Source organism: Fusarium sambucinum, chromosome III (assembly GCF_050947815.1).
Source record: "Fusarium sambucinum isolate potato_lamoka chromosome III, whole genome shotgun sequence".
Classification (NCBI taxonomy): Eukaryota; Fungi; Ascomycota; class Sordariomycetes; order Hypocreales; family Nectriaceae; genus Fusarium; species Fusarium sambucinum.
In genome coordinates this window covers 1,119,387-1,133,991 of record NC_139292.1, presented here as the reverse complement: position 1 = coordinate 1,133,991, position 14,605 = coordinate 1,119,387, and the positions used below count along the sequence as shown (strand labels likewise).

The window sequence follows — 14,605 nt, the reverse complement described above, 5'->3', positions numbered from 1 at the left end:
GGATATTTGAAAACACCAATATTTAAAATCATGATGATTTAGCATACCGGTTGTATGATTGACGCAAGGATGTGTTTTGATCTGTCGATCGGAATGAGGCTGGACGGCACAGATCGTGAAAGGCTACTAAGTGCAACCTTATCTTTCTCCAGCGTATTCCTTTTGGCAGGTCAACCGTCTACTAACACGCCAGATCGAGAAGGTAATTACGTAGTCTACTCTCTTGTTAAATTGATTTCGAATTCAACCTGACAGCAAGGGTCTCATAATGTCACTTCACGTTTGAGATGAATTAACTGGGCTGTCCAAGAGTAGGCCGCACTCCACAACTATTCTTTAGCGGCACTTGAGTCCGTCAATCAGTGTCTTGCCTGTGTACCCTGATCCTTGTCGATCCTCCTGATTAACCAACTCAGCCCAAAATTCGCATCCAAGAAACCCTCGATGCGTAAAAAACACAATCTCTTCTGGCAAAGCCAATCGCCTTCCGCGCCATCCGATCCGATGACAAAATAGAGTTTCTCTAGAATTTTTCCATTCTCGGAGAAAAAGAGAAGAAAAAAGAGGCAAAAACGTTGGGTGAATGACGAAGCCTATTCCCATGCTGCTGGGATCGTAGATCGCTGGGATTTTTCTCTTTTCCTTGACTTGTGTCTTTTGGGAAGCCAGCCCGCAACCGGATCGGCGCCTCTTGTCAGCCACCGCACGCTCTGGACCGGGACCGATCTTTTGGGTTGTCGCTGTTAGCTTCGATAGTTTTGCATTAGCATCGTCAAGGGGACAGGGTCTAAGAGTCAAGCCAAACAGGGCAGACAGAGATTCTTCTCTCGTAAGTTGTCTCGTTTGCATACGAATCGTCTCCAGTTCTTTGGCTTGTGACAGACCCAATTCTTCGTAAAATCCTTGTCCTGGTGGAAAAGAAACCCAGCTTGTCTGGGTTATCCACTGGGAAAATATCCCGGCTACTTCTGCAGCCACTAAAGAAGAAGCCAGGATGGAAGGTCTCAGTGGGCCCCGGCCAAGAGGTTGCACGAACCCGACTTGGCCCGCCCCCGCAAGCTTACCTTAGCTTGTGGCTTTCAGTCCACTAAACTGCCTGTCGAGTCAGTCTTGACATCCTCCGGTAGTCTTAGTATTAAGCGATCGTACGCTGCTCCTACTTTTGCTTCAGGAGTTCTGGCCCTGTTCCGCGACTCGTCAAGTTAGCCGTACCTGACCTGAAGTGACCTACGCTGACCTGCACTCTGAGCTGACCTGCGGTTACGGTTGCACTTGCCTTGAACCTGGACCCATTCTTTTCTTCTGTCCCTCCTTCCCTCTTACCAATCTTATACTCAACTTGCGCCTTCCATTCATCGCAATTCATTTCACTCATACTCACATCTCCTTCATGATTCTATACTGTCACTTTCAACAATAACAACTGTCCATGAGACCTTTTATACTTTTCTACATCAGCGAGCTCTGAAACATTTGATCGTCATAATACAATTGTCGCATTCCATCCACGACAAACCCCGGACCCGTCTCCCGAGACATCAATTAAAATGCCTACTATTAATGCCCACCGAACCTTTGAACCGCCAACAATGCCTTCTCTCCCCGATTTTGAACGTCGTCGTTCCACAGCATCGTCGCTCTCGCATAATAGCGACTCTTTGGGAGGTCTCCAGTCACCACCTCTCAGAAGCAGATCAAGCCGACCCAAGAGCGCCAAATTCTCATCATACCGCCTGCGCAGTAATTCTGGTCTTTCACTACACACCAATGAAGATATTTTGCGACAATACACCGATTACCACCCTGATGGCACACCTCGCGCCGCCTTGTACAGCAATGGAGGAAGTCAATGGTCTGCCGAGAGGTTGAGGAGTATCGACTCAGTTGCGTCTTCTGCAAGAAGCCAAAGATCCAGTATCGCCTATACCGAATCAGACAGCTCTGGTGAGCTCCCAATTCCTGACCTAGTGGGACGGGAGATGTTTGATATGGTCATGGCCGACCACGCTGCAAGTGGACAATTATGGAAATTTGCTGCCGATCGTGGTGTTGGTCAGAATGTGGACTATCTTATGAAGGTGAGTAAAAGTCATAATGTTCTTAACAAATCTAATCATCAACAGATCCGCGACTACATCCAATCCTTGGAACAGGTTGTCATCCAGCTATCGACCATATCAACCTCATACACATCCATCACCGCAACCTCACCACTTGGCCTTCCCCCACCAATGTCAAAGGCTCTCAACACAAACATCAAGCACCTCACAACATCTCTCATTCCCAGTCTGGAGAACATGTTTCTTGAGTCTAAAGTATTCATCGAGCAGCGCATCGTCAGAGAAATTTTTCCCGATTTTGTCAAGCAACAGTTATCGCAATGCACCAGTTTGGCTCTGTCCCTGGATGCAGAAGGCGACTCTCCACTGAACCCGTACCCCGGTTTGAAGGGTTCTTTCTGTCTCAGTGATCCTTCGCGATCTGGAAACCCAATCACTTTCGCCTCGGATGAGTTTGAGGAATTGACAGGATATTCGCGAACCGAAGTTCTCGCACACAACTGCCGATTTCTTCAGGGACCCCAGACTGATCGGGATCGCATCGCCAGCATGCGCTCAGCCATCTGGCGTAACGATGAATGCACAGAACTGCTCTTGAACTTTAGAAAAGACGGCACACCTTTCTGGAACCTCTTGTTCTTGTGTCCTCTTCTCGACCAAACCGGAAAGACAAAATTTTTCATGGGCGCTCAAATTGATGTTTCATCCTCGATACACGACACAGACGATGTTCTCAAGGTTCTGTCTTACGGCGCTATGGAGGAAGAGAGAGCCACCGAACGATGCAGTTCCCGCTGGGCGAGTGAAGCCTCTCACGACGAGCCTGAACATGACGAAGCATTTGGAATTAAGAATAACCAAAAGGTATCAAAGAAGGCGACCTCTTTCTTCAAGTCGTTCAAGAAAGCGAACCCTCCTCCTTCGCCACCATTAAGCCCTCGTCGCAGTGCTGATAGACCCCACTCATCGGGACATGTGTCGGATAAAACGTATAGCACACGAAGCGTCATCAGAAGATTTTCCAGCCAGCCTGAAATGCTTATGTCGACCTACGCCCGGTACATGATTCTCGAACATGTACCATCCTACCCAAAGTCTCTCGGCGCAATGCCCCTAGACCAGGAGGGTAAATACCCCCCAAAACTGTGTGTTTCCTTTTATTCCAAGGAAATGTCCGATGCACTCGACCTTGGCCCATCTACCGAAGCCGTTATAGGCAAGGACATATTCGACATCATGACTGAACAAGCAACACTACCTTCAGTCACAAAGGCGTTCAAATTGACGGTTAGAGACCTCGTTGTTCGCGACGGAAAGTCTGTTTCACTCGATCTCGCCCTTGCAAACCATATTCCCCGTCGGGCCAACACGTCGAGGTCACCTGTCACGGGTAATGATAGTGCGGATGGACCGCATAAGAAGCCTGCTAAGCTTATGAGCCACTGGACGCCTCTCAAAGATACTGAAGGTCACGTCAAATATGTGGTGATGATTGTTTCGCCAATCTAATGTACCATGGCGTATTAAAACGATGATGATTTATGGGCGTTTGGAGATTTGTTTTGTATATTGTATTGGCGATGTTTTAAGTTATATACCTACATAAACGGCCTAGAGAATGAAGTCATGACTATAATACAAAATGTCAACTATCACATTAACATTTGGATTGTTGTTTAATCTTGCCAAGTGATGAGCGTTCAAGATTCCTGATCCAGAGCACACAATGGTGACGCGTCTCTACGTTAACAATCACGTAAAACAAATTGAAAGCCACATTCCTGCCATAACGTACAACAACTTTTACTAGAACACCGCAACGGTCCATGACGCCGGTGGGAAAGGGGTCAATGGCATTGACGTTCCTCCTAGCTCGGCCATTTAATTCCACCAACGCCCGCCAACCACCACAGCGCAGCCATGGCGTTTAGGTTCAACTCTAGAAAATACTGTAGGGCAATCATGTGAAATTAAAGTGATTGGTCGGCGTCGAAGGAATTGTCCGAAGGTTTGCAGTAGTAAGAATTGTTTGTTTCCTTGGCTGGTGTTGGAGTGTAGCCTATCAAGACTTTTCCCTTTGAGAAGAAGGCGGCGAGACATGAAAAGTTGACCTCGCATTGGGGTACAGAAATGAGTGACCGAAGAAGTATGGCTTAAGGAGCATGGATTGACTTATTAATTTCGTTTCTTACGATTCGAGCGGCTGATGTTTTTAATGCTCTGAGATCTAGCCACTGCCTTGACAACGAATGATAAGAAAGGGAACCTTTAAGGAACTGAGTTATCCGGTATCTTGTACACAGCAGCGTTCGAGGATATCCCGCCGGTTATCGGTCACATCATCTCCTGATGAGACCATCGCTGTCCCAGAAGCTGAACTCTTCAAATCTAGAGATTCGGTCGCCGTGGGTTGATGTGGAGGCCGCACAGGATTCATCCATGGCCGATAGAGAGGCTGAGAGATACTAGATGGGATAAGCCTGGCTTATTGCTTGAAGTCTTAGGTGAAGAGAATGATGGTTGAATTCATCGGTGGATAGGGGTAAGAGTGTATGAGTTAATGATATGTGTGGTAGATGCCTTGACCGGCGATACGTGAACGGGTGAGGTGTAAGATATCGCGAGATCTCGTATCTGATTGAATAGTGTAAAGTAGTGTCGGAGGAAAAGAAATAGAGAGAACAAAAGCTTGTAAAACAAGAAGACTGTTGTTGGCGCATCCAAGAAGAAGTTGTTGTTGGAGAATGACTCCTAGAAAAGATAGCAATGTGCTGGCTCAAAGAGTAAGAGACAAGTTTGATGATAAGTTCATTCAAGTGGACGGCAGAGAAGGATAGAGATCAATTGCTGGTTCAGTGCTTTTAAGTAAAGATGTAGTGGGAAGATCATTCTCGAACCAAGTGAAAGAGCACCTCTCGTCCTCTTTCGTGGTGCACTTTTATTTCGACTCTGTGGAGACTTTAGGCTAGATCCTTCAGAAGCAAGAGACAGTGAATCACTATCACTTCTCAACTTTAAATATTTGAACCCTTCTTCGTTCGGCATTCAATCTTTCATCCTTTCATCTCCTCTCCACCTCAATCTCATCGAGGTGTTCCTTCTCTGTCCAACCACTACACCACATCATCGAACAGGACTGGATACCTCATCACCATGGATCCTCCGGACGAGGTCGACACGTACATTAAGCCTGAACATTCTCCAAGCCTTTCCAGAGAGTTTTCACCCGATGCGTCAACATCAGACGTCGAGTTCTTGCGGGAGAGGACCATCCCGAAAAGAGAACCTGTCGCTGGAGTATCCAGCGGTGTGACGAGCTCTGTTGGCCTGTGGGCTTCGAATCAGTGCTTGGACAACGAAAGTACTTGTGACTTGGCAGACGAAGACAGCGCCGACGAGAGACAAGACAGGCTTGATAGCCAAGATTCGGACTTTCAAGTGGATGATCAGGCCGGACAGGACAGCGATGGCGACCAAGGTAAGTAAGAGAAATGGACTATCAATTAGGATGTCATGTTGGAATGAAAAAGGAGAACCGGGCTAATTATTCAAAACAGTTATGGTCAAAATCGAAAAGTCAAGCGACGGTAAAAGCGACAATCCCCCGGAGCCCAAAACAAAACGCAAAGTTGCCAAGACAACACGCGAATACTGGCAGCGAGAGCTGCAGCGAGAAAAAGAAAAAGATGCAGAAAAAGAGGCCGAAGAAAAGAAGCGGAAGCTCAATGAGGACGGAAACAACCCAAAGAAGGGGCGGAAGACGTCGGCTAAATCATCTGCTGGCGTAGATGCAAGGAATCTCGCCGGGCTAATGGCCAACACTCTTCACAGTATGGAAGACATCGATCAGAATGCCGCCGGTGCTAGTGTGCCAAGCATGGGCTTCATTCAAGCAAGCTCCAAAAAGGATCAGATAAGACAGATGATGAACAGCATCCCAGAAGGATGTGACACGAGAAGAACAAAGACCCAAAAACATGAACTGAAAGATGCCATGGTCAGTTTCGGGTATAACAGCGTCACGGAAGCGAACGGGAAATGGAGACTTTCAGGTATCAGAGAACGATTAGAAAGTCACCAGCTCACGGCAGCACAGTGGATGTGCAAGCGGGAGGCCAAAGAGCTCTCACCAGCTGGCGGTATTTTGGCCGATGATACAGGCATGGGGAAAACAGTCAGTACTCTTGCTTGTATAGTGAGCCATACTCCCGAGCGGCAAGACATCAAAGAGTTCAGCAAGGCGACATTGGTCGTGTTGCCGAATCAAGGCCTAGTATCGCAGTGGGAGGAACAAATTGCCAAGTTCTGCTACTACAACGATGCCAAGGACAGAACCGTTCGCTATTCTAAAGTAGAACGCAGGAAGCCGGACTGGTGGGGTAGCCGGTGGGTTGTGTAAGTTATCAGTGTCTTGGGTTTTCGCGATACCTAACATAATACAGACTTACTACCTACTCTGAGCTTGTTTCCCAAGCGCTTACACCAACAGCTATCAACAAACTTAAAGCAGAGTACCAAAAGGATCCGAAAGGTTTCGGGAAAGAGATGAGCGACCAATGGGGACCCCTGTTTAAAATCCGTTGGTACAGAGTCATCCTGGACGAAGGCCAGGCCATCAAGAACCGCAACTCAAGCAGTAAGTTGGCTGTTGCAAATATGTAAGACAAGACTGACAGGAACTAGCCGCTATCGCGTGCTGCAGCTTAACATCCAAGTATCGCTGGGTACTAACTGCGACTCCTATCTCCAATGGAATCCAAGGTTTGTATCTCATGTTCTTAAGCCTGCAACAATGCTAACTGTTTGAACCAGAGTTTTATCCTTACCTGAAGTTTATTGGATGTAGTTTCACACAGTCACTGAGAGAATTCAAAAAGCAATACATTACTGGGGTAAGTATTTCTTGAGTCATGAGAAACTAGACTGACTTATTGGTAGGACAATGCAGAACAGAACATTCGGCTTGTCGTCAGTATGGTCATGCTCCGACGGTAAGTACTGCATCATCGCAACTTGACTTGGTATCTGACAGGACACAGCACACACAAGGACACATTCCTTGGGAACAAAATCACAAATCTCCCATCAAGCAAGTGCCAAGACCTGTGGATTACCCCTCCCAGTTGGGAGTTGACCCTGTCTAAGTAAGAACATGCACTCTTGAGTTCAGAAATAGGCACTAACAGTTTGTGAAGGGCAATAGACAACCAATACGACAACAAGATTCTCGAGGATGGAGGGAACGACAAAGATGCTGATGAAGAAGAAGATGCCACTAAAGATGCTATGGCAAATGAGCCTGAAGGTGATGACACCAAAAACTCCAAGGCTACTATGGCCGCACGGTGTACAAGAATGCGACAAGCTGCATCCCACCCATTTAACCTTGAGAAGTTTCTTCAGGAGAGTGACAGCAAGGAGATTATCGAGTGGATTCTTGAGCAGTACAAGGAAAACATCCAGCAACCAAACACCAATACCGAACAGCAAACCCAAGATGCCACTCAATGGGAGGCATTCTTGCCAGGGAAGCGTCAACTCGAAACACATTACCAGGGAATGTCTGGTGGCATCACCGACATGGCCAGGCTACTTTCACTGGTGGCTAACCAGCACGACACCTATGGGTTGAAATGTTCTCTTTGCGAAGACCCAATTGATGTGAAGAAAGTCATCAGATCAGAAAACGTAGGTCAAATTGTGACTACTATACAATTCGCTAATTTTCATAGTGCGAACATGCTTATTGCAAGGGCTGTCTTGCTGTCGCTCTCAAGAGTGCACGAAAATTGCAAGCTGAAGGAACTCCTGACCAGGTAAGGAAAGTGACAGTGATTTCGATATTATAACTGACCTTATTCTCCTCTTTTCAGTGTCCAGCAGATGATTGCTCTGTTGAATTAGTCAGAGCCAGCCCTCCCAGCACACCAGAGAGTATCCAGAACGCTGTGGGAATGCTGAAAGACTTCGAAGAATCTGGCACAGACAGCATCGGGTCTCAATGGCATGGCGACGGTGTACGACGCGAATGTTTCTTTGCCGCCACTTGCGGCCGGGAGGACATTGGCTTCGATCCAGCCAGGATGCCTTGGGGGGCTAAACTGACTGCTACAGTCCAAGTCATTTTAACATGGCTGCAAAATTCCCCCGACGACAAGATTATTGGTAAGAATCATTAAGAGAACTTGAAACACAGATCTAACACTGGAAGTCTTTATCGAGTTCACCATTACGGCTAAGGCGTTGGGATGTATCTTGGAAAAGCTAGGATTGACATTTCTATACTACAATCAAATCGCCACTACACAGGCTAGAAAGGACGAAGCATACGAAAAATTTCGGGACAATCCTAAAATCAAGATCCTGGTAAGTACATCTTACATTATCGATTGGCCGTACTAACTGGTTAGGTTGCGTCGATGAAATGCGGAGGGACAGGATTGAATCTTCAGATTGCCAACCTTGTCGTCATTGACGATATCTGGTTCAATACCACTGTCGAACAGCAAGCATTTGGTCGTGTCCACCGTATCGGCCAAAAGAAAGAGACGAAACTCGTGCGGATACTTGCAAGGGGCACCCTTGATGAAAGACTTGTTATGTTACAGGACGCAAAGGCTGCAGTCGTCAGTAATGTACTTCAGGACGACGGACACGAGCCTACATTCACCGACGAATTGATGGTGAGAATGCTTTTCACTGCCAAAGACAAGAATGACATGATCAAAGGAATGCAGAAATCCAGGGGCAGGTCGAAGAAGACTGCTGCCAAGGCGAGTGTCAAGAAAAGTGTCAAAACTGACACGGAGACGAGGAAGACAAAAGTCAAGATCAAGTTCACGAAAAAGAACTAGGCATGAACCTTCCAGGCTTTGGAAGTGCACAAACGGCGAAAAGTTTCATTTATTTATTTTTCTTTTCGTTTCTTGACCAGATTCATCTACATCTACAAGACTAGAGAGACCTGCTATTTATGCGGCGATATCGGAAAAAGAATTCGGAGAGAATGATTGCCTAGTGGCTCGTAGATGGCATTTTCGTTTTGAGAACGTGAAGATCATAGGAGATTTGATCCCAAAGCGGACAGAGAACAGTTTACATTCCCCTATTTCCCCTAGATACGATACATAGCACAGATACAGCCTAGATTGACAATACACACTTCACATTAACACTGCGCGGGCGTGATCATACCCTGCATAATGGCGATATATTCATCTGATAATTAAGTCCGGTAGCATATCTCATTTCCTGTCCATAGTGAGTACATAACAGAGACTGCTGCGGACAGTATGTACCCAGAAGATTATGGACTGAGACTTATACAGGACAACGAGGTATTATGGTAAGAAAGGGGAAGAAAGGGGAAGTAACTTGGATATTTAAAATGTATAATGAGACCGAATGCTCAAGTACTCATAGGACCAAAGCCTGTTGGTCCTTCAATTGAGATTGGTAGGAGTTGCAATTTGGTACGGATATCGCTTGACTTCATCGTCAGTGCTGTAACTCGCAGTGCAGTTTTGGCTGATGGATCATGGAACTTCCTAGGGTTTCAACATATTTCATCGGATTGCCTAAAGGAAAAATCACACTTTCTATTCCCTTCCGTAGGCAGTGCACCTTCATCTCAGACCCACGCACTTTAGTCTAGACCTCGCAAGAGGCAGTGAATCACTGTCGCCTCGAACCCGATTATTCAAACCCCTCTTCACTCCGAATTAAATCTTCAATCCTTCCCTCTTCACCTCTCTCATCCTGTTACTTCCCTATCCGCCTCGACATCGAACAGTTCCTTCCCTACACACTTTCTGTTTCACTCCTTCCTTTCCTGACCTTCTATCTACACATCTCCTTTGATCCGCATTGGTACCTCTATCTCGTGGTTCTTGGTCGCCGTTAGACCCGTGACGTTTATTATTTGGTTCTACAGTCATTGCTTCACATGCTGGTACGTTATAATATCGATGGATCCATATCCCTAAGATGTTACGCGCCCTTCTGACTTATTAAAGCTACCATGAGTACTACGCCGCATACCAGTGATGCGCCCGATACAGGACAGCCGACCATTCCTGCTTCTCTCGATACAGATGGAGCAGAAGGCTGTACAGACCTGACGATGGCCACACCCGCGTCTACCTTATCTCAGCCGCAGCCGCAGGACAGTGCCATGGAGGACTCCCAGTCTCTTGTTGACCAGCAGCTGAGCGCTACTGCTAAAACACTTGAGCCAGGCATCAAGCCAGAAGGCGATTTCGAGAGCGACACCGAGCCAGCTACGAGTGACAACGACGATTCCGACTACGTCGATGATGAGGCTTCTGACTCGGACTCAAACAATCTTTTATCTCCTTCCAACGACTCACAGTCCAAGCAAAGAGACGAACAATGTCGAAATATTGAAGCTAACTTGAAAGAGCTCGAAGTCGAGAAGGGTAATCTCGTGTTCCTTTCCAAGTTTACCTGTCTCCTAGAACATCAAGAGAAACGGCTAGAGTTCATCGAAAGCGTGATTTCAAAAGAAAAACGAGAGCTTGCGGCGCTGAATACCCCAACGATCGAGGAGCCCAAGCGTCGGCGACCCATCAAGAACGTTCGAGAATACTTTGCGAGAAAGCATGGGGACGAAGACAAGCGGGCCGCCAAAAATGCGAACAAGAAGCGCAAAGGAAGCGCGAACGGGGGAGTAAGAAAGAAAAGAAAGACGACAGCCAAGAAGAATACGATTGACGGGAAGGGAAGCTCTCAGAAAATGAACAGAATCTTCGATAATACGAACGACATCGAAGGTGTCATTGCTGAAAACAGCGCACCAATCATGCCCGAAGTCCATGCTACCACCAAAAAAGAACTCTTGAACCATTTCAAGAGTAGTATCCCAGAAGGTAGCGATGTTCGGCGCGTCAAGACACAAGCGAGAGATCTCGAAGAAGCCTGGAAAATGTTTGGTCCCAGAACAATCACTGCCGCAGGTGACCGTTGCCTCATGAAGGGCATGAACTTTGGCCTGTTGGACTACCAGCTCATGGCCCTTGGCTGGATGATGTCCAGAGAATTTGGACGAACACTCCCGCACGGTGGCATTTTGGCAGATGCTCCGGGTTTGGGAAAGACAGTCACCAGTCTCGCTACAATCATTGGCAATCCTCCATACGACGACCCGGACAAGACGTTCTGCAACGCGACTATCATTGTGGTACCAAACAAAGACATCGTCGACCAATGGTACCAAGAAGTGCGAAAGCATTGCCAACCGCCTTTTTCTAAATGGGTCATGAAGTACTCTCGCAGCAGGGACACTCCTCTCGAGCAGGTGGAAGACCAGTTGATCGTGTAAGATAAAAAACAACTAATGATTGTATCAGGACTAACACGATACAGGATTACCACCTACCACACCATCACGCAAGAGCTTCCCAAGAAGGCAGTAGTTGATCGACTAAAGAAAGAACATGGCGACGATACGGACAGCTTCAAGGAAGCTCTGAGCAAGAAACTTGACGGGCTGTTGAACATCAACTTTCGCCGCGTCATTCTTGATGAAGCCCACCAGATCAAGAACAACGGTACCCGAGGTAAGGTTCCTGTATTTGGTACATTTGCAAGTCTAACAGCCTAACAGTCAAACTTGCCTGCTGCATGCTCAAAGGTAAGTATCATTGGGCACTGACTGGAACTCCATTGTCCAACAACTTGGAAGGTAAGTAATTTGGTAGCCTCGGCTTCACCATAGCTGACCGTGTTCAGAGATGTTCCCGTACCTCCAATTCACTGGTTGCAAGTTCACCAGAAACATTCGCGATTTCAAGAACAAGTACATCGGGGAGGTGAGTGACTGTCCCTGTGGTTTGAGTCTTTATTAACCTTGACAAAGGAAAACAACAATAACTTGGAGACACTCATCTCAATGATCATGTTGCGACGGTACTTGTATCGCTACTTTGTGCCAAATACGTAGCTGACCACAATTAGAACAAACCAGGATACCTTCCTGGGTCACAAGGTTCTACCTCTTCCCAAGGCTCATGCTCACGACATCAAGGTTTCTCTTTCGGTAAAGGAAACAGCCATCTACGAGTAAGCTACTTCAAGAGCTAGAAGATGATTGTTTTGACTAACGAGATCGGTATAGTGTCATCCACTGCTACTATGAGAGAATCATCGGGGCTATGAAAAGAAAACTGAAAAATGGAGGTGATTCAAACCTGACGCAAAAGATCGAGAAGGTCAAATTGGCTCGCCAATTGCGTCTTCGACAGGTCACGTCCCATCCGTTCACGATCGAGAAGATTATTCAAGAGAAACTTCGCGAGGATGACATTGTAGGTATTCAACGTGAACACAACAAAGCCAAGGGTATCCTTCCAATTGTGGAAAGTCTGAAAGATGGCGACAAGGGATCTCATGGTCTTTCTCGTTTCAATCCCGGCATGGAGCATCTAGAGGCCTTAGAAGATGAGGCCTTTGGCGGAAATCTGGACATGGACGACCTTCTCAAGCTGGCTTTGAATGAGGCAAAGATTCGTGGCATTGCATGTAGTCTTTGCAAGAAGGCGAAACCACCAGTGAAGCCAGTCCGATCTGCTAACGTGAGTTCATTTGACCCCATAATATCTCAGGTCTAACAATTCTAGTGCGAGCATTTGTTTTGCGAGAGCTGTCTTATCAAAGCTGTCAGCCGTGACAAGGGAGGCCGGCTTAAAACCGATGTTGAAGTAAGTGCATATGCATCGAACCATTCAGAGTAACTCACAAGTTCATGATATAGTGCCCCAAAGACAAATGTAACGCGAAACTGGAGTTTGGCGAACGTGTCGACACATTGGTTGATGTCCAGGATCGAGTGAAAGAGGATCGCCATTTCACAGAACCTGGACGAGATATCAACAATGCTCGGCCTCTTCGAAAACCGTGCGAGAACGGTTTTTTTATTGCATCGAGCCTCGAAAGCTCGTCCATTACACCAAGCTCGAAAATCACCACCGCCATGGCTGTCTGTGCTCAGTGGTTGACAGAATGCCCCGACGACAAGATTGTTGGTGAGTGAATTTATGTCCAACATGGTCTGAGATACTAACATTTTCAGTCTTCACCCAGTTTATCATGACTGGTAAAGTGATGGGCCGCATGCTCGAAAAGTTTGGTGTCAAGTTTGCATACTACTATTCATCCGGCTTCAGTGACGCTCAACGATCGAAATCGATCAATTCTTTCAAGACTAATGCAGATTGCAAGGTCCTGGTATGTCATATCTAGCTTTCTCGTAATGTCAAGGTCTAACCGATGTAAAGATTGCTGGCCTGGGATGCGGCGCTCAGTCGCTGAACCTCACTGTCGCCAACCGAGTGCTCAGCATCGAGCCATGGTGGAATCGGACCAGAGAGCTGCAAGCCTTTGGCCGTGTTCACCGTATGGGACAAGAAAAGGAATGCACATTCGTCCGCATCATGACACAAAAGTTCATTGACAGTCGCATCGACGAGCTCCAGCTACAAAAGCAAGAGATCATCGATAGAGCTCTGCAAGATGATGGACATGTTCCCACCACCTTGAGTGACTCGCAGCTCCATCAACTCATTGATCCGGACAGCGACCCCGAGATCTTTGCTCGGGAAGTCGAGCAAGCTATGGAAGAGGCTGATGAACTGGATCAGGGCGGCGAAGATTAAGCGTCTCATTGGAACGGCGCGACTCCATGGATGATCAGGGGCATATCAAAGGAGTCTTTCAATTTTCGGGGAAATTCTTGTGGCATTTGAGGTTATTAATTGCTATGGGAAACGGCAAAGGGAATTTCGGATGACTTGGGATTTGAATGGCGCAACAATGGTAATTTGCAAACAGGAGTTTTGGTCAGTTACGGGCAGATATTGCTACTTTCGGGATAAAATTCCCTTAGATACCCCATTTCCCCAACACAACACATAGCACATATCAGATTGACAATCGACACTTCACATTACATTCGCTTCAGAATATTGCAGTCTAGAGCCGGTCAGGCCTTGATAATAGAAGGTACAAAGACTTTGTTGTTCCCATCGTGGCGGGGCACGGTTTGTTGAGATGAGAGGTCTATAAATGGTGGTTGTTTGTGGTTTGCTAAAACAATTGATACAAATAGCCAACAATACACATTCAGCTGTTGCCTAGATCACTGGTTGTTTATTCGTTACGTTTGCTTGATGAAGCTGCCTTTGGGAAGGCACCAGCCAATCCAAGGAACCTTCCGGAAGTCCACTAGGCTACATGAGCCCTTGCTCCTTCCAACCCAATCTACCTGAAGGCCAAGTGCTTCTTTTATTTTCACCTTTCATCCGCGGTTTCCTAACGGTGATACTGAATGCAAAAGCAGAGTCAAGCTTGACGGCACAATGTCTACCGAGACTGCAAACATCAACACCATTGACATCTCTTAACGATACCTCTGCGCAGATGAGCAACGACTAGAATTACACCTCATCCCGGTCTGTTCTCAATCATTCTGATCTTATCCGGTCTGAGGAGGATTCTCTCCACGTCTCCACGATCCTCCCAGAGGGAAC

The 14,605-nt window shown here is 46.9% G+C and overlaps 3 protein-coding genes across 3 annotated transcripts; all 3 read left to right on the top strand.

Moving 5' to 3' along the window:
- Nucleotides 1–1,547: 1,547 nt before the first annotated feature.
- On the top strand, nucleotides 1,548–3,569 carry FSST1_010577 (uncharacterized protein; the record flags this gene model as incomplete). Its single annotated transcript, XM_083233623.1, has 2 exons — nucleotides 1,548–2,078; nucleotides 2,124–3,569. The coding sequence occupies 2 exons, from the start codon at nucleotides 1,548–1,550 to the stop codon at nucleotides 3,567–3,569; spliced, it is 1,977 nt and encodes a 658-aa protein (XP_083080273.1).
- A 1,644-nt stretch (nucleotides 3,570–5,213) lies between these two features.
- Nucleotides 5,214–8,914, top strand: FSST1_010576 (uncharacterized protein; the record flags this gene model as incomplete). The annotated part of the gene is made up of 12 exons (XM_083233622.1): nucleotides 5,214–5,538; nucleotides 5,618–6,455; nucleotides 6,503–6,696; nucleotides 6,744–6,821; nucleotides 6,873–6,952; nucleotides 6,999–7,051; nucleotides 7,100–7,204; nucleotides 7,256–7,748; nucleotides 7,793–7,876; nucleotides 7,934–8,225; nucleotides 8,272–8,426; nucleotides 8,471–8,914. 12 exons carry the CDS (start codon nucleotides 5,214–5,216, stop codon nucleotides 8,912–8,914), a joined length of 3,141 nt encoding a protein of 1,046 aa, XP_083080272.1.
- A 1,166-nt stretch (nucleotides 8,915–10,080) lies between these two features.
- On the top strand, nucleotides 10,081–13,732 carry FSST1_010575 (uncharacterized protein; the record flags this gene model as incomplete). Its single annotated transcript, XM_083233621.1, has 11 exons — nucleotides 10,081–11,396; nucleotides 11,445–11,638; nucleotides 11,686–11,763; nucleotides 11,811–11,890; nucleotides 11,938–11,987; nucleotides 12,036–12,140; nucleotides 12,196–12,652; nucleotides 12,698–12,778; nucleotides 12,832–13,102; nucleotides 13,150–13,304; nucleotides 13,355–13,732. The coding sequence occupies 11 exons, from the start codon at nucleotides 10,081–10,083 to the stop codon at nucleotides 13,730–13,732; spliced, it is 3,165 nt and encodes a 1,054-aa protein (XP_083080271.1).
- Between the last annotated feature and the right edge of the window lie 873 nt (nucleotides 13,733–14,605).